Here is a 20784-nt window from a genome sequence, read left to right on the forward strand (position 1 = left end):
CAGCCTTTCTTCGTCTCTTTCAAGTCTTGTTTACATGTGTTTGATTTATTGAAATTGTTCGATCACATTCTGCTTATGTCATCTCTTATTTATATTAGCGGATGAAAGAATGATTGTAAATCAACGTCCTTTATTTAAAAAAGGATATTATTCAACAAATGAAACGGAAAGGAACACTATTGAAATAAATGGGCCATATTTTGTTCAAATATAGGTCTATGTAACAGTGGCGATAGCTTTTACAAAGATGTCGATTTGTTCCTGGTATTAAAGAAATGAACGAATTGTTGACATAGTCTAATAATGTTTTATCAACATTTCAAAACGGTGTTTCACCGAATAAACGAGAAACATTCCAACAGTGTTTCAATATTTTATATAACATAACCAAACGAATATTATACTGTCAAGACAAAATATTTAACAGTTGTCGTGTTATAACACCAATACCTGACACATACTTAGTATCAAATTTTGGCATAAATTCTTTTAAAACCGGGGGTTTTATGCGCTGCAATTTTACCAGCAATATGCAAATGAGGCAGTGCGAGCTGCGCGGTGTCATATGTGCAGTAAATCGTTGAAAGAAATGATAGGTGTGCATGCCCTTGACTGTATTTCTGAACATAAATTGTCACTGCAACAGGTTTATTATGTAAGACAGACAAGACATACAAACGTCATTGTATAAGCAACTTATTTAGAATAATTTCATAGTTATAAAACACAAAAAAACGATCTGAACATCTGTGATTGTGTGTGAAGATATATTTCAAGATGCTTGTCATCTTTTCTCCTGCGCAATATTTAAGTTGGTAGTTTTTGGTAGAAAAACATTGAATATTTCTTCGTTGCGATGAATTGCTAAACAGATATTACGACGTAGAAAATCTGAAACCTAGTAACCCAGTTTTGCAGAAATTAATTTAATGAAATAAATTCAATTACACAAAATAAGGAAACCCGTTGACAGCCCACTAAAATGACACTCGAAACACCAATTTGGTTAATGTAACCCAATTATAAGAAAACGAAGTCACTCCAAAGTGACACGATGAAACTGTTAACAGGTGATCGACACTTCAAAGGTTGTATCGTATGTCTTATAAGCCCGTAATTTGGGCTCTGTTGGGCTTCTAACGATCTCTTGTGGGGCGCTGTACACCACATACCGAGTATTACCCGATACCTTTGACACGGAACCCTCGGCATCAATCGTATAAGGGCAGAGCCCAATTATTTCTTCCCTTTACACTTTCTCCGGATGTTGACGTTTCTATGATACCACGGCAGTCATCTGGTTCTAATCTCAACTATGACGCAGGTCGAATGATAATTGTCCTATATATTCCAAATATAACCCTAGCTACGTGTGCAAATTGGCCTCCAAAATATCGTTTAGCATATTATATGATGACAGATAAAGAAATGAAATTGCGATATAGATTATTTATTGTTCATGTGCTAGCTCCGCCCGTCTGATATATGTGCGCGGGTCTCAACTGATAATGGTGCATTGTAAAGGCGCTGTCTCGTCATGCTCATATGATGTGTTGCTTCACTGATCCTCTACCAACATTGCATACTCATAAATGAAGTGGGGCGTTAATGCATTTTACATAGTGTTTTTAAATAACTTTTTAATTGCGACATTTAGATTTTTATTAATTAAAATGAATTATTAATTTATACGCAGATCACTGGGCCAGACGGTGAAAAAGTGTTGGGAAATGCATTGCAAAAGCATTATTCATCATCCGCCAAGCTTACAGTGCAAAACCTTTTATTCAGTAGTTTATAATTCAATTATGTTATAATATCAACAGTGTGAAAACAGTTAATACTAAAAACAAAACAAAATCCTACATAATTGTACAATGATGAATTCAACTTGTCATGTCCCTCACGGCTTACGAGACGAACTTGAATGTGTTAAGATTGAAGATTTGATGGATAACATGTTGTATACAACTTGTATGATACAATCTTCTCACATATTTGTGGCCTCAATACCATTAGGGCTCACCAAACTGAGGGATAAATACTAAATGTGCACTTGCATGCACCTGTAGTTTGGTTCAAATGAAAACATTGTATAGTATTCGTTTTTAAAATACAAATTGAGAAATATTTCCATATCAACTTCTTAAATTCTAAACTAAACGCACGTTCATAGGTTATTAGCCGAAAGTGAATCTTTGAAGGTTAAAAATGCAAATATTTGGAGGGTATTTTTACAACAAAGAATCATGACGTTTGGAGCGTCAAATATCATTTAAACACCTGTATAAGCAGACGAAATTGAAATTAAATTCCACATAAAATTGTTTATTAAATACCCTGCCAACTCACGTGTCAGTTACTGATACCCCAGTAGCCCACATCAGGGAAAGGACGATATAATTTCTACCCCACAAATAATTTATTGTAATAAAAGGGTTCGTTCGACCTTGTTTATTGGTATTGCAACGATATGAATGCACAAAAAAGTATGACTGTTTATAACGCATTGAGCACATCACCTTCTGAGTATCTACTGTCAAGTTTTCTTCATCAGTTGGCGGTAACAGCCTCAGATCAAGGTTTGGTGCGGACGTGAATTCAACACCTCAACGAAAGATTTACATTTATAGCAAAAACAATATTGTTTATATTTGTCTTAAATTTTAAAATATATTTTTGTTTCTTGAGTAGTTATATCATGTTGTTTTTTTTTTATTGCCAAGGGTCATGTCAGTTGTCGTTCAATACACTGATAATACCTGCCTTGTTACTGGCGTCTCTGATAACCATCAGTTCATGCAATCATTACATCTTCAGTGCTGCCTATTAGTTTGTTGATTACCAAATATTTTGTTTATTTCAGATCAAGTAACTGATTGATGGATACAATATTGGGAAAGATTAGATTATCCGTCATGTTTTGTGAAAAAATTACAAATATTTTGTCACGCAATCACCGGTAATTTGAGCGGCAGCCATATTTGGCGCGTGTCTTCAAATTGAATTTAAATTTTAAGAGGTCAGTGGAACATTCGTTTGCTGCCGATATTTTCGCCTTGCCACCAAAGAATTATTTTTTTTGGACGAACAGGTTTTTGGTAAAATTTCCAAAAACATTAATTTGATTTTAAGGCTTTTTTTATGTGGACGAAACTTTGTGGTATAGCATTTGGAGATTTCCCATGGCGATTTTATTGCTCTGTAAATGCAATTTTCCGATTTGCTTCCACGTTTAGGACGTATATTGCCAACACCTTTCAAAAAAAGAATACCAACACATTTGAAACACTAACAAAATATGAAAAAGGTTGTCAGACAGTTGAAATATTTCCCTGACTGCCGTCGCCTGGTGTTAGAGTGCAAACTGTACACCGCCAAAAAAGCAAAATATCAAACACGCGACAAATAGTTTTATTTTATTTTCTAATTGTTAGATAGTGGGTGTATCCAAACAAAACGATTAACTGTTAAGAGTTGAAATCGAAATCATTTGAAAAGATCAATTGGTCACATTCCACTAATAACAGGTGACATAACACTATGCAACGACGTCTAGACCGGAAGTTATTTAATTGGTCAAAATTGTCCAGTTGCAAAATTTCAATTTCTGAATGGACAATTTCATTATAGCAGTTTACCGCAAAATCTGACTGGTGTGGTTTGTAATTTGGTATAATAAGTCTACTTGTGTATTAGTAAAGTCAAACCATTATGACATTATTTCATTTTTATGACTTTAAAGTTATTTAGGCCTAATAAATATACGGGTTATTTCGTACATAAAATGTCTAAGGAATAAATATTCAACATTCACATTTATTACTTTAATTAGTATTTCCGTTTATTTCCACATGATTCCATGATTATGATAGAGTTAATATACAAGGAAATAGCAAAATATGACTGATCACTTTTTTTCGTCTTGTTTATGAAAGGGGCGCTCGTTAAACCACAGAAAATGATTCTCCATCACCACATAGTACCTACATTCTTTGTTTCAAACGTTTTTAATGTTTTGAAACTTTGTTTCATAATTTGTAAATAATTCAGTTGGGTCTACGTGAATTTGCAATCTTTTGACCGTTTGCTACATGTTTACACAATTTTATTTTTTAAACTTTGAAAGGTTAGATTATATAGTGTTTTTGCCAGTTCTTCTCAGTGATGGTCGGTATTAGCACACCTTCTACCGCTAATTAGTATTACATTAATAAGCTTAACTCCAAATGTTTAATTCTGTAAAGTAGCTTAATAGATACTATATTAATCGTTTAATGCCCCTTCGTTTAGTACAGTCTTTAAGTGGATTAAACCTCTTCAGATTGACGCAATAGCGTGACAGAAAACACTTCAACTCCTGGAAGAATAAAAGAAGAAAAAAATCCGTTTATTGATTTAAAGTTTATCTAATCGCCGTCAATTTATGGTATCTTATGACACAGGTTATTACAATATTGTATTGAATTTTGTTACAAGGGTTACGAGATTGATCGAAATTGTCTTAGCTGTCCCAATGTTACGAGTCAAGATCTCTTGAAGTGATTGCGTGACTTGTGGCTTAGGTAATGGTTTGAGCCGGGGATCGAGAAATACTGTTGGCGGCGACAAAAGGACATCCAGTACAACCTCTTTGACTCGCTTTTCATCTGCCAGACAGTCGGAAGCCAACCCATGACTTTCTGGCACCGGAGATATTGAAAGAGGTGATCGAAAATGAGCATGCGGCTGTAATAGGAATGCCATACACTATGGTCGTCTGATACACTATGGTCGTCTGCTTCATTGGAAACTAGATGGACTTCAGGCAATGGCAGAAATCGCGTGTCTGCATGGCTAGATTCCGAAACACTGACTCTTTAAACTTTAAGCTATAACCTTTTAATTTAAAAACATGCTAAACCCAGTTAAGTTCAGATATTTCAAGAGGAGGTACTTTGATAAATTGTCTCAAATGCTGAACAAATGATTGACGTTCGAATACATTCCATCAATATTACACCATATTCCAGGTAACGGATTGGCATACCTTACATGTATGCGTCTACATGATGGATAGAGACGAATGAGGGCATGAATGTTCACCGCATGAAAATCGTCATGTAATTTACTAAATATAGTGTTCATTGGTTACGCTTTACCACCAGAATCTGGCAAACATAAATTATCTGAAATTAACATTTTTCAACGAGGCATGTCAGTCTGAAACTGATATTTTCATATGAAATATGTCTTGTCATAGATGTCGATGAATACAAATAACCCACGTATTGATTGTTTCTTTTATTTGAATTAAATGTCAGTGGGTTGCATTAAAACGTGCATGAATGTTAAAACAGTCGACTCCCGTTGGCTCGAACTCCAAGTACCTGCAAAATAAACCTCGAGCCTCGGAAAACTCCAACCAAGCGGAAATGCTAACCTTCAGCATAAAGTAATCGGTCCTTTAAATCTAGTTAAAGCAAACGAGAAGTTCGAGCCAAACAAGTTCGAACCAACGGGGTTCGACTGTAAATATCATATTTAAAAACTTCAAAGACATTTAAACTTGTTAAAGGTAGACATCAAATATGAATACATGCATATGAAAAAAATGAATACTTAATAAGTTCAACATGGCATTTTCATATCGGTGTGTCTGAGCCAAGTATCTGTGAACCAAAACCATCGATACACTACATTTGGTCCACCAGAATGCCAGCTTATTCAAAACTCCCAGTTGAGAATCGCATATCGTCCTGAACTTGGATACTTTTGCAACCAATACATTTGCATTCGGTCTGGAAATGACTGTTTTAATCCTCGGCAATGGTGTCACAGTTGATCCCAGCTCGCAGTGTGGTGACGTCACATCAGACACTCGTCTTCAGACGGTTGCTTGGTTTTTTTAACCTTTTTAAGTCATGGTAATAACTGCAGAAAGTATATGATTAATGTATGTTCTGGATACCAATGATTCATCTGTGTATTACCTGAACAAAATATCTAAAAAGTTGGTCATGGGTTTGATTGAATGACATATTTGGCGTCTTGTTGATACGAAACAACTTCCGCAAACTTAGCTTGACTTGTAGTAACTCCTTTATAACAAACTGGAAACAGGCAACTTTTAACGGAATTGAGAGGTGTAAGATCATGACTGAATTTGGCGATCATTAGTTTAAGAGTGATATGACCAGAGTGATACAAACCCAGGCTGGTATGTGTGTACGTCAGGAATACAGCGCTGTACGCTAGTCTTTATTGATATCCACTGGCCTGGGACTGGTCAGATTAAACACGCCGACATGAACTGGTATGCTAAGCTGATAAATAACGAAAACTTTTAAATAATTCAAATATTTGTATACTAGTATTCCGTTTATATTTAAGCTGTTTGTAATGAGGCGGTTACAAAGCACGCGTTCTTATTGTTGTTACAATGTACGTAAAGTGGAACTTTCTTTTCAGATAATGATAGTGTAAGAAGGCGGTGTGCTTTGACGTCAGTAAACCATTTGCTGCGAATTTCAAACGTTTAAAATATGGCAATAATTTTGAAAGAACCGTACATATCTTTATTTGAATTGCTCATTTTTACAGAAAATTTAGGTTTACATGCAACTTTCATATGTAACTTCCAGATAATCCTCAATTACTGGCAGTCTTTTCCTCTATGATTACGCTGATCGTTTCAACTCTTAGATACCGTCTAACCGCACAGTCCTTGCCCCTGTGTTTACGCTGATGGGTCCAACGCTTAGATAATGTCTAATCTTACAGTCGTTGCCCCTGTGTTTACGCTGAGCGTTCCAAGGTAAAGGTACCGTCTAACCGCACAGTCGTTGCCCCTGTGTTTACGCTGAGCGTTCCAAGGTAAAGGTACCGTCTAACCGCACAGTCGTTGCCCATGTGTTTACGCTGATCGTCCCAAGGTTAAGATACCGTCTAACCGCACAGTCGTTGCCCCTGGGTTTTCGCTGATCGTTCCAATGCTAATATACCGTCTTATCTTATAGTCGTTACCCCCGTGTTTACGCTGATCGTTCATATGCTAAGATACCGTCCAATCTTACAGTTGTTACCCCAGTGTTTACGCTGATCGATACAAGGCTCAAGTACCGTCTGATCTTACAGTCGTTACCCCTGTGTTTACGCTGATGGTTCCATGGCTAAGATACCGCCTAATCCTACAGTCGTTACCCCTGTATATATGCTGATGGTTCCAAGGCTAAGATACCGCCTAATCTTACAGTTGTTACCCCTGTGTTAACGCTGATCGTTCATATGCTAAGATACCGTCTAATCTTACAGTCGTTACCCCTGTGTTTTCGCTGATCGTTCCAAGGCTAAGATACTCCTAATCCTACAGTCGTTACCCCTGTGTTAACGCTGATCGTTCATATGCTAAGATACCGCCTAATCTTACAGTCGATACCCCTGTGTTTACGCTGATTGTCCCAAGGCCAAGACACCGTCTAATCTTACAGTCGTTACCCCTGTGTTAACGCTGATGGTTCAAAAGCTAAGATACCGCCTAATCTTACAGTCGTTACCCAGTGTTTACGCTGATGTTCCATGGCTAAGATACCGCCTAATCTTACAGTCATTACCCCTGTATATATGCTGATGGTTCCATGGCTAAGATACCGCCTAATCTTACAGTTGTTACCCCTGTGTTAACGCTGATCGTTCATAGGCTAAGATACCGTCTAATCTTACAGTCGTTACCCCTGTGTTTTCGCTGATCGTTCCAAGGCTAAGATACCGCCTAATCCTACAGTCGTTACCCCTGTGTTAACGCTGATCGTTCATATGCTAAGATACCGCCAAATCTTACAGTTGTTACCCCTGTGTTAACGCTGATTGTCACAAGGCCAAGATACCGCCTAATCTTACAGTTGTTACCCCTGTGTTAACGCTGATGGTTCAAAGGCTAAGATACCACCTAATCTTACAGTAGTTACCCCTGTGTTTATGCTGATGTTTTCGTTACCCCTGTGTTTACGCTGATAATTCCAAGGCTAAGATACCGTCTAACCGCACAGTCGTTACCCCTGTGTTTTCGCTGACCGTTCCAATGCTAAGATACGGTCTAATCTTACAGTCGTTACACCTGTGTTTACGCTGATCGTTCCAAGGTTAAGATACCGTCTAATCTTACAGTCGTTACCCCTGTGTTTACGCTGATCGTTCCAATGTTAAGACACCGTCTAATCTTACAGTCGTTACCCCTGTGTTAACGCTGATCGTTCATATGCTAAGATACCGTCTAATCTTACAGTCGTTACGCCTGTGTTTACGCTGATCGTTCAAAGGCTAAGATAACGCCTAATCTTACAGTTTTTACCCCAGTGTTAACGCTGATCGTTCATATGCTAAGATTCCGTCTAATCTTACAGTCGTTATCCCAGTGTTAACGCTGATCGTTCCAAGGCTAAGATACCGCCTTATCATACAGTCGTTACCCTTGTATTTACGCTGATCGTTCATATGCTAAGATACCGCCTAATCTTACATTCGTTACTCCTGTGTTAACGCTGATCGTTCATATGCTAAGATACCGTCTTACCTTACAGTCGTTACCCCTGTGTTTATGCTGAGCGTTCCAAGGCTAAGATACCGTCTAATCTTACAGTCGTTACCCCAGTGTTAACGCTGATCGTTCATATGCTAAGATACCGCCTAATCTTACAGTCGTTACCCCAGTGTTAACGCTGATCGTTCATATGCTAAGATATCGCCTAATCTTACAGTCGTTACCCCTGTGATTACGCTGATTGTCCCAAAGCCAAGACACCGTCTAATCTTACAGTCGTTACCCATGTGTTAACGCTGCTGGTTCATATGGTAAGATACCGCCTAATCTTACAGTCGTTACCCCTGTGTTTACGCTGATTGTCCCAAAGCCAAGACACCGTCTAATCTTACAGTCGTTACCCCTGTGTTAACGCTGATGGTTCAAAGGCTAAGATACCGCCTAATCTTACAGTTGTTACCCCTGTGTTAACATTGATGGTTCAAAGGCTAAGATACCGCCTAATCTTACAGTCGTTACCCCTGTGTTAACGCTGATGGTTCAAAGGCTAAGATAGCGCCTAATCTTACAGTTGTTACCCCTGTGTTAACGTTGATGGTTCAAAGGCTAAGATACCGCCTAATCTTACAGTCGTTACCCCTGTGTTTATGCTGATGTTTTTGTTACCCCTGTGTTTACGCTGATCATTCCAAGGCTAAGATACCGTCTTACCGCACAGTCGTTACCCCTGTGTTTACGCTGATTGTTCCAATGCTAAGTACCGTCTAATCTCACAGTCGTTGCCCATGTGTTTACGCTGATCGTCCCAAGGTTAAGATACCGTCTAATCTTACAGTCGTTGCCCCTGTGTTTACGCTGATCGTTCCAATGCTAAGATACCGCCTAATCTTACAGTCGTTACCCCTCTGTTTACGTTGATCGTTCCAATGCTAAGATACCGCCTAATCTTACAGTCGTTACCCCTGTGTTTACGCTGATGGTTCCAAGGCTAAGAGACCGCCTAATCTTACAGTCGTTACCCCTGTGTTTACGCTGATGGTTCCAAGGCTAAGATACCGCCTAATCTTACAGTTGTTACCCCAGTGTTTACGCTGATCAATACAAGGCTTAAGTACCGTCTAATCTTACAGTCGTTACCCTGTGTTTACGCTGATCGTTCCAATGCTAAGACACCGCCTAATCTCACAGTCGTTACCCCTGTGTTTACGCTGATCGATGCAAGGCTTTAGTAGTTAGTACCGTCTACCCACCCCTACATTTCCCCGTCCTTTCGCTGATGACACTGTCCGTTTGTTTCTGTTTGTGCTTTTAAGTACGGGCCTGTTGCTTTAATGTCTTTATGCTATCGTTCTTTGAAATAGTAAACTAGTCTCTGTATGGTGTGTGAAGAAACGTGGAAGTGTTAGCATCTCTTTACTCAGATATAAATGTTGACAGTTGTAATTTGGATCATTTATTTTAGTTCAGGGCCCTATATAATCTTCTACCTGAATCTCGGTGATACAAACTTAGACGGAAAAGATAGTAGTATACCTGATTTCACGTTATCACGAAAACGATCTTCATGTCAAGAGCATGACAAAACAAAATTTGATATTTCAATAAAACTTATCATTCACAAGGCTTTAATGACATAAAAAGTCGTTGTCCGCTTCAAAAAGATAACGCCCAGAATGTAAACGGACTATTTTGTTGTCAGCGTAGGTTGTTAGCGGTTGACTTGATAGTGGGGGAGTATGTAACATGAACAAAAATCAGAAACCTCGTTATGACTAATCAATCAATTTATTAATTTGATGTTTATTGCACGTCAGATTATGACATAAATACTATTTGTTTAGAGATAGAAGTTACAGTTATGATATAGGCGAGTAATTGAAACATGGAGATACAAAAAAGACAAGACATCGACCACAATACATGGTTTCGTTAAACCTACAGTGAGATAAATGGAAACACTAAAACGAATACAGAACTTGGGCAGTGTCAATGAGATCTCAAATCATACATGGAAATTGAACATGAACATTAAGGTCAAAAGCAAACAATGAGTTGTCTTATTTGCGCACTCGGTGTGCTCAATGCACATTGAATAATAGTAATTATTCCAATCATAGTGTGCTCTTGTGCTTCCTTGCTCAACCCCATCTCCGCAGTGCTTTCCTTCTTGGTATTATGAATGAAAGACTGCATGTTAAGTGTTTGTTCCGCTTCTTTTATACCAAAATGTTCCCCGAGGTTTGCCACAATATAGCCACATATACTTTACGGGAACGAGTCACTTGATGTGTGTTCATGAATGCCAGAGTCGAACGAATCTTGTTCCCTGTAACTAGCTGAATTTTTGGCGTCAAAGTTAAACTCGACGTCAATGTCATCGGGGCGGGGACTCGATGTCACTACGCCACAATTTGGTGTTGACGACAACTTCGGCAAAGCTCGATTATCTTCGAAAACAGACTCGTGTATCTCCGTGTCTGAAACTAGCCAATCAGATGGCACGGAGAGGTCACATGAGCTGGATGGCAGCGATGATTGGTGGGTGTAGAATTTCCGCTGCCACTTGAGATCCTCGACGGTCTCGTTCAGCGTGAGAAGTTGCTTCATCAAAGAGAGGTCCAGCTCCATCAAAGATGCCTGAAACAAAAAGAGTTAACTATCAACATGTCCAAATGAGTCCTCTTATTTTGTTTGAACTACATGTATCTAAACAGAAATAAACTGTAATTAAAAGTATGCATGCTCTTTTCTTTGTCGTTTAATTCGAATGCAGATGCACTATTATGTGCATTTTAGAAACAATGGATTTTATATAGTGGGGAAATAATTCATCTGAGCAACAAAAAAACAGCAAAAAGGTTTTGAGGTAGAAAAATGTACCAATGGCAGTGGCTGAATTCCTTGTCCAATTTTTTTTTCTGTGAACATACATGCATGTAACCTACATGTTTGAACACACCAACAAGAAACATGACATTGCGTTTTCTGTTTTCAATATAAACCCAGTAAAGCATGCTTTAATTAGAATTATATGGTCTGTAGAAGAGGAAAGTTCTTTGAAGTTTGTTAATTTCAGCCGAAGTATGACGATGAACACAATTGGAAGGCAGATTACAATCATTATCTACACGATTCGTTACACAAGCTAACCTACATACAGCCATAGCAAACCGAAAGCCTTTCAGGTAATGTAAGTTGTAATTTATGGCAAATGTTTAAGACTGTGACAGCCCCCATAAAAAGCGGTCCATAACCTCCTGACCTAAGAGCTCGGGGCTTTTCGGGCAACAGTTGGTGTGTTCTGACCTTTTATGTCAACTTTCTCGTGCAATGTTACACCCATGAATGTTTATGAGGTTAAACTGATTTTAATAATTATGTTATGGCTTTTTCTGCATTTCTTAACTCCGAACGAGATGCATTATTTTTCCTTTTAAAGTTCAAGTTTTATAACAAATATGTTAATTATGTTAACTTTTGCTGTAGCATTCATATTGTAGGGACTAAACAAAACGTTGAATACGAGTATACGACTATCCCAGTGATTGAACTTTTCGAAAATATTAGTGTTTCAAATAACAAAAGCAAATGTGATCGTCACATACCTTGGAGACCTAAAAATGGCCCTTCAGTCCTTGGATATTGTTTCAAAAATTCTTAGAATTGTATTGAAATGTCATACTATTTCTTTTTAAACAATATCAAATGACTGAATGGCCATATTCTGATGTCCAAACTATTTGACGATCACCTTTGAATAAAAGCCTATATAATGCTCCGAAATGTTGTATCTATATACCAAGACTAGTTTGTTTTCAGTATTTGATAGAAAACAAAGCAACCTTTAGTAGATACCGATATCCTACGATATGCGGTTTAAAACTATGGTCAATTAGGAAATAAAATTGGGGAAAGATAAATCATCTCTTTGTTATCACCTGAAGCATGTCGTAAAATGCAAGGAATTTCAATTAACATTAAACGGTGGCTTAACTTTTACAAAATGAGAAAAAAACTACTTTTAAAATCAAACTCTGACTCAACCGAAATGTTTTAAGCAAGGGTCGGTCGCTGTGGCGAGGTTTGTACGACTTTTAGCCTTAGCGGAATGTGAAAAGTCACTGGAGATGACATCTATCCCACACCTACATATATGGGTTAATACCAATCAGGCTGGATATATCACGGATCTGATAATGATTGATACATTCCCTGTATTGTTCACGGGCTTTTGAATGGGATACAGAAGTAAAGGAGACGGGCGATCTCAGGCCACTGACTCATAATGGTGAGCTTATAAGCCTGTTATCAGCAAATGGTTGTGTTTTCTTAAAATATGAGTGACAGAGCGTCGTTTCAGAACATTAAGCTCTTGTCATGCTCTTACTTCCAATAGAATAATAAAAAAAATGATATATATTTTGTATATTGTAAAGTTAGTACAACTTTTAAATTTAAGCTCGTTCTGGAATGCGCACATTTGCATTTTAATTAAACCCTTCAATGATTTACGTTTTGAAAAAAAAAGATCGAGGAGAATTCAAATGACATGCTTTATTTAAATAATGATCTTTTCACTATTAAAATTCCTTACTGACATGTGCCCTAATACCAATTTGCAAAGTTAATGAAATTGTTGATGTTTTGCATCCTAGACATGCTAATCGATACGTCATCTCATTTCACAGTCAATCATTTAAGGTATGTCAATAATCGTTCAGGTTTGTAAGGACCGAAATAGAAAAGCATATATTTACATTAAATTAAAATTTCGTCTTTGTATGTTTTTCCCTTACAGCATGTTAAAAGAAAATTTAATTGCTGCCATTTTTAACACTGCGTTTATTTTTAGAATCTTAAAAAAAACTATGATCATACAATCACGGGTCTTATTTCAGGCAATTGTTAAGTTTATATTTAAAGAAAGTTATATTGAATGTGAAGTCTAATTGTATAGCCGTGGGCTCACAGTTACATTAAAAACCTTACAGCGAACATCTCTGTAATTATCCATTCATATATTCATATGCATATATATGACAAACGATTTTTTATAATTTATAGTATTAAATTTATATAAAACCAATATATATATATACCGTTTACCATTTTTTATTCGTTTTAGGTTCGTTTGAAATACATTTAAAGGCAAACGTTTTTTAATCATAATTTATTATTTTGCCATGGGACTTATTGTATGAAATTATTTGACATCTGTTTACAAATATAATTGAAATTAAAGACAAAGAAAAAATGCCCGGCACCATTCAAGTACTGTCTTCCTGGATCAAGTGCTTTACGCTCTACGAAATTACCACTTAATCATAAGTGTTGACACTTTGACCTGCCTAAATCTATAATTATAAGCATTGTGTCAATAGGTATTAGGTGTCTATACATGTAACGATCCTGAACAAATATACTCGCTATCACTCACGTCTATACAAAGAATCAAGTCGTTTGAAAAATGTCTTTAATATCATCAAAGATATTTGAATAATGTTCTCGATAAATCTGTTATTTATAGGTAACAATAACAAAGGTATCAACATCGTCGACGTAAGCTTCTAATTTTGTCAAATGTGAATTACACGTCGTTGCGTGATCAAGCTGGAAACCAGACCGGTCAATGTGTCCAACCGGTGCAAATCTAATCAAGCATCTTCTAATTGGCTCATCTGCACTCGATTCTCCGTTATGAACCATTCTCATATTTCGATGTCTTAAATAACAACAGTTTACCCAGTGTACCTAGTGATCGAGTTTATTTCTGAATAATCCTAGGTAAGAGAGGTTTTGTTCCTAGGAGAGATTTTGAACAATTCTGTACTAAAGTTTAAAAATCTTTTCTAGGTAAAAAAATCTTAAAGGCCTAGTTTAAGCCTTCTATAAGTGACCCCCCCCCCCCCGTAAAAAACACCGTGTATTAGTCAAAACCTCTGTTAATTGATCTTAATCTTATTGCCTAACTGGCTTATCAGATCTGCAATCTGAGTATCCTGCTGTGCAGTTTTCGAAGTTTTATTATAAAAGTAGACCCTCAATGGCCCTGAGCCAATACATGTGTAAACGAATACACAGGAAATTGGCCCCTACAGTAACACCAGTGCAATTAGCAGGAGATGCACAGCAGGTGATTATCAAGCCAAACATTCCACACGGCCTTTAAGTCTAGGATTCTTGGTAAACAGCCCCTGTAACATAGTTAGTTCTTTATGCTAGAGGCCTTGGCGGAAACGTGGCCAGATCGGAGCAACTGAATATTCGAGCATTGGTTGCAAGATAAAAGAAACTGTGAAACGTACTTTGGGTCTGGCCCTCATTTCTGCCAAGCATACTTTTAAAACAAGAGCAATATGTACGTCACCATTGAAATATGGTATTGTTATAAAACAAGCCATTGCAAAACATGTTTACCCATACTTTATCAAATAATCGTCTTATTTGCTTGAATAAAACAAAGACCAGGGTTCTAGTTCTTAGATATTGATACGGAAGGTCGTCAAAACAGTGGTGAATTATTCAGCTTACGTGCAAAGAGGAGCAAAGATACTGGTATTGTTAAGACTTGGACGGCAGTAAGAGCTTCAGAATTCATAAGAGGCACTTGTTTTGGCATGCATTGTTTTACTACTAGGCCTGGCAACAGTTTCCTCTGTACAATCAAACGTTTCTGTGCTTGTAGCTATGAATTTCTGGTAAACAATCACTTGAATGGTAAGAACCATACTTAACTACTTCCGGTGTTGTGTTCTGATCTTTATTACTATAAGTTCTGGCAAGTCTTACAGTGAGTGTTTTTTTTAACAGCGTATGACCACTGGCTAAATGGTGATTCCTCAACAGTATATTTTGTCTTCCATTTGTAGAAACGACTTTTTAATTTGTTCATCAGAGCTCCATTTCACCAGAGTTTTCCCATTTGCGTTTTTATCGCATGTAATGATCCTAAATTTGATTTATTCTTTGTTGCTTTTATTTATAAATGCCTGCCCTCCGATCGTTACTGGCACAAGTGGTGTTATTTGAAAGGATTATTCCGGCCAATTTGAGAGGGAATTTCCGCAGGTCCATAATCGAACAGTGCTTGGTGATGCCAGACCTTTGTGACTGATGTCGGTTGATCACGCAAAACAACATATTTCATGGGAATCATATCATTTCGTCCAAATCGGTTTCAAAAGCGTGCATTGATACCGTTTGGTTTATCAAAACAGTTAATTCATAAATTATTTAGACAATTAAGGAGACAATATTATAAGAGTATATAAAAACATGGTTATTGGTTGCCAGGGAAATCGGGCATTTGGTAACGTTTGTAAGTGATTGAGGACGTTGAAATGTACTGGATGTACTTCATTTAAAGATCGATTGATGATTTGATACGTAAAGCATTGAAAGGAACATGCATAATGTATCAACTCCAAGCACTCAAACGCACGTACAGTTAACATAATACATTTAAGACATTTTTTAAAGAAACAGTAAACCAAAGCAGGGAAACTGACACTCTACTTAATTCATCCATATATACCTGGTCCATATACAATATTCTAGAACATGCATGTATATTTCCATTCAGGACTATACACTCATAAAGGGAAAATTTAGAACACAAACTTAAGTTTACCATTTCCTGTCGAAGCGTGTCCATGGCATCATCTATCTTTGTAAAAGTCGTCTGCGCCTTTCTCGTGCGTCCTGAGCTTGTCAGACGTCGCTTGACTTCAGCTGTCGCCTGCTTTCTTGTCTGGTAGAACTGGCGGCAAGCGTTCGAAAGATCTATGGCGTCCGAGAATTGTTCGTCTGGTTTCGGCATTTGCAACGCGCAAGCGTCTTTTATAACGTCTGTCGTCGAAACAGCAGATACTGTTGAACCCTTCATATTGTAATAAAGTTGTAAAGGTAACAGTTATCTTTTTAACGTCACAGAGACAATATATTGTAGTTTAATAGTATGATATGCTACAACGTTAATTTAAGAGCACAATCATTAAAACTTCCCAATGACTTCTTAATCCACTGTGTTTTTCTTCCGTAGTGTGTCTTTGTACCGATTGGTGTATCCCTGCTTTAATTGTTAATAACCTATCAACTAGTCCGGAATTCTTCGTTTATAAAGTTATCAATACACAAGGGCGTTTAAACATTTCCGTCATCAGTCATATTTCTATTTTCAGTCACATTTTAATCAATTTCCAATTTTAAAATTTGAATCGTTGGTTGTCAGTATTTTGGTCCGTATTTTTCCTCTCAGAAAATAAGCGTCGTCACTCTAACAGTCGAAATCACAAACTGATATTGACATGATCTGGTACTTCCAGATATGATAGCCTAATTGATTTCTTTTTTCACCTGTTAAACCTTATCTATTTATTCTGTAACCTGAGCGCAGTGTTGCTGTTTACTTATCAGATCTTCTAATGGAGATAGCGAGTCAGAGTCAGCGTTTATATTGGCCATGAAGTTTTCAAGTACCGGCAGCGGCTCCTTAAGATTATGACTATTATTTTGTGCTTACATCATATTTAATAACAAATTATTTAAGTATGGTTAAGTTTGCTTATTTCATACAAAAGACAAAATACAACTGCATAAGATGGCAATAACCTTTGAATGCAAACTCTTTCTCACATTGTTGATTTTCATATTGGTCAGATATATGTATAGGTCGGTCACTTCGATAGGAGATTTTACAATGACAAGGGCTATAAAAAGGAACAGAGAAGGAAACGCCGAAAATAATTGTTAATAATCATCAAGCCATTAAAATGTTGTGTTCCATGCTGGGGTACTAATTCAATGGTCAGATCGACGAACCCAGATACTAAGTTGTATAATAATAGTTTATTATAATGTTGTATATATTCAAATGAACTCAATTCCCGTTTCAGAACTAAAAAAATAATATGCAGAGCCACTTAAACCACAATACTCTAGAACAGAATATTAAAATGTGTTTTAATGCATTAGCTCTGAAGTGCTCCTCGGGTTTGATACAGACGAGAACTACTCCACGTACGTAATGGCGCCAATGCAATTGCGAATAAAGAAACAGTAGCAGACGAGATAATTGGCCTATCTCGCGGAAGAGCTAAAACTAAAGCAAATACAGTAAATTGACCAGAAACAGTAAACACGGTTGCTTAATGGTTAGATTAATTTGTAAACATGCTTTTAGCCGATTTCGTGCAGATAAATGGTGCGTCAGGAGAGCAATGTCCTGCTGATGTTGACCTTGAATGAAGCTTGTCTTGTACATGAACAAGCTCATGTATATCGTGCATTATATTGCATTTAGTTCTGTCACCCTGATAAGAAATGAACATCTGGCCCAGAGACCGTCCGTATTGTAAGCATTTCTATTCACTAAATTGTAACCCTTTGTGGCCTTTCACAAGGAACATTCCGATGCTTCTAAGCACATCCAACAGAAATGCATCGTCATTACACAAGTGTTGGTATTACGGTAAAAGGACCGACCCTTGTTGAAGACAGGATGGATTATCTTGAAGGATTATCTAGAAAGGAGAGGGGATTAGGGGTCTGACAGGGGCCGTGTATTGATGGGGTCTTGATGAGATTACAATGGAGGGCAACAAAGGTCAAGGACTATAGCCCGAAGATTACAAATTAAATAAAGTTTGCCTTCTCTGTAGCTCAGTTTTCATTTTTTTATTTCTTAAGATAAGTGTGATATGAAATTGGATTGATAGGGTAATATCAACATGTGTTAACGGGTATCTTACTGCAAAACATTTCAACGATAGAAGACGCCGCAAAAACTGTGCAATTACTTAAAAGTGCATATCGCATATTTGCAAGTATGATTAAATCGCTGCTGTGTGCATTGTAAACATGTTGTTTACATGTATCTATTTCACTGTCAATTATTGTTTGACGTTTCTATAGAATTTCCATTCAATTGTAAACAACTTGCAAATTCCGATGCGTCATCGGATAGAGATAAACACAAAAAGAGGAAAACAATGAAAGTAACTTTCGGACATCATCAGCACTTAGATTCAAATTTATCACCTATGGAGATAGTAAATCACTAGTTAACAGGTGGACAATGATTTTATGGTACATTAACCTGCCTGCTGTGGTCAGTTTTCCACTGCAGACCAAATGTGGTGGTCATTCCTTGACCACAATGACATGACCGATATAAGATGTTTTTTGTTGAAATCCACCATGACTGTATTCCCCAACTTTAAAGCTACCCACACGTATACAAACATCTTATTTAAATGCCCCAAGCGTCGATCTTATTTAATAAATATATATCTTTGCTTACATCACCTTTGTTTCTTAATGGTCAGTTGATCTTTGGGTACATACGGATATAATACGGATTAATGGGTAAAAGAAGACTGCTACTCCACTTAATCCAAGCGAACCCTTTGTCATGACGGCGATCTGGGGGTCATCAGGTGTCGAGAACGTTTACTTTTCTGATTTTAAAATATTTTGTTAAACTAATGCAATATGCGATATCATACGACTACCAGTGTAAGACAGCTGTGGGTGCCATGTTTTTGTTTGTTTTATTATTTCGCGTACTTATGTTTTAACCCCATGAAGAGCTCTGCATATGCAATGGTAAAGCGCGTGCCTTGTGGTATTGAAATTTATCGCATATACCAATATTACTTTTGCTAAAAGTCGCATTTATGGTAAAAAGATAACATAAAAATACAGAAGACAAGGGTTGGATAAAAAGTGTCCGCTTTCGTTGCAGATAGAGAACAATAATCATATCTGATGAATTATAACTATGATGACGTGTTATCATCGATCAACATATTTCAGACATAAAGTGTTTTAATTACTGACATAAACATCAAAATTATAGAAATTAGCAAGCACAACATCTGTTTCAACCATAGGAAACTTTTCTACTTTCGGGAAAAGTGTGTCATTTTGACAGGTTCAAGTAAACTGATGGCCATATTATAAATCACTTTTCGACACTCTTTAAAGAAATAGGCGAAGTCCATAAAACACCATTTCTGCCGAAAAATGTCAATTCATAATGACCGATTATCTAAAACGTCGTTCATTGAAACAGACATGCCAAAGCGATTCGATTTATGACAGTCACGAAAGGTGTTAGACGTTTGTCAATCTAATTGTATAAACGTAACTAATTAATGTGGTGCCATGGTTTTGCAAACAGCATCGACATCAGCAAAATGAACTGGAAGTTCTCTTTCCTGACGTCGGTATCAGTTGTTTGAACTGACCGCTCCTCTTCACGTGGTCCGTTGGTCGAACTGACCGCTCCTCTCCACGTGGTCAGTTGGTCGAACTGACCGCTCCTCTCCACGTGGTCAGTTTTTCCTTGCATTATTTGCTGATGTCATCTTTCGTAGTTTTCATCAAGATTGACATGATTTATTTAACGGCAATCATAAACCCAAATATTATTTTATGACCACTGGTTCAGTGTCCTCTCAAAACGTTGGCTATAATAGACAGAAATAGGTTAGAGATTGTTATTAATGTTTGAAAGTGAAGTAAACCATCTGGCAAATTCGGAGATCATTTTCCCAAGTTAACAAAGGAAAAAACACACACAAAAATGACATTATTGTAACGAATTGATCCTAATAAAGCAGCAATATTATCTAAAAGGCCGAAACTTCGATACTTTATAATTGAATGTCACTTTGCAATTGCCGCTCAAGGAGTGTTATGTCTTGGACTTAGTCCGTTTCAAGAAAGTGTGCGTTTGACCGCTGAAGTCCGAGTTTAAGGCCCGTCCTCCATTAAATAGTTATACCAGATGTTCAGTCATAAATTAAATCGAAAAGGTATTTCCAAAGATTCACACTGCCCTATATATTATGATATGTTAACAAACTGTTTCGTCGCGTTTTGTCGTCTACTTAAAATACGGTAATTCATTTTGGTTAACGATTAAGACATCGGTTACATTGTTTAAATCAATGGTTGTTAAACATACAGACCAAGCAGAACAGAACCATCAAGGGGCAGCATTAGAACACATTATCACCACGGTTATGTTCGTATGATTGACATGACACTTAAAGTGCAGTTTGCATGGATGCAGTTATAAACTGGATATACTTATGTTCTCAGATTACATTTCTGCGTCTTGTCCGAGGAATGCACCGTGTAACCTTTACACCCGGGCAGACAAAATCAATGAGCACTTTACCATCAAAATAGGCAATCAAGTGATTACCGAGCATTCAAACATTATTGCCATTATACACCTTGCGAGCATACACCCCCAA

The 20784-nt window shown here is 37.2% G+C and overlaps 1 protein-coding gene across 1 annotated transcript; it reads right to left on the reverse strand.

The window, feature by feature from the left end:
* Positions 1–10290: 10290 nt before the first annotated feature.
* LOC128213138 (leucine rich adaptor protein 1-like) lies at positions 10291–16933 on the reverse strand. Its single transcript, XM_052918671.1, has 2 exons — positions 16149–16933; positions 10291–11155 (listed from the first exon to the last, which is right to left on the reverse strand). The coding sequence occupies exons 1-2, from the start codon at positions 16401–16403 to the stop codon at positions 10784–10786; spliced, it is 627 nt and encodes a 208-aa protein (XP_052774631.1). The 5' UTR covers positions 16404–16933; the 3' UTR covers positions 10291–10783.
* Positions 16934–20784: the final 3851 nt, after the last annotated feature.

This window comes from Mya arenaria, chromosome 13, assembly GCF_026914265.1.
Source record: "Mya arenaria isolate MELC-2E11 chromosome 13, ASM2691426v1".
NCBI classification, from domain to species: domain Eukaryota; kingdom Metazoa; phylum Mollusca; class Bivalvia; order Myida; family Myidae; genus Mya; species Mya arenaria.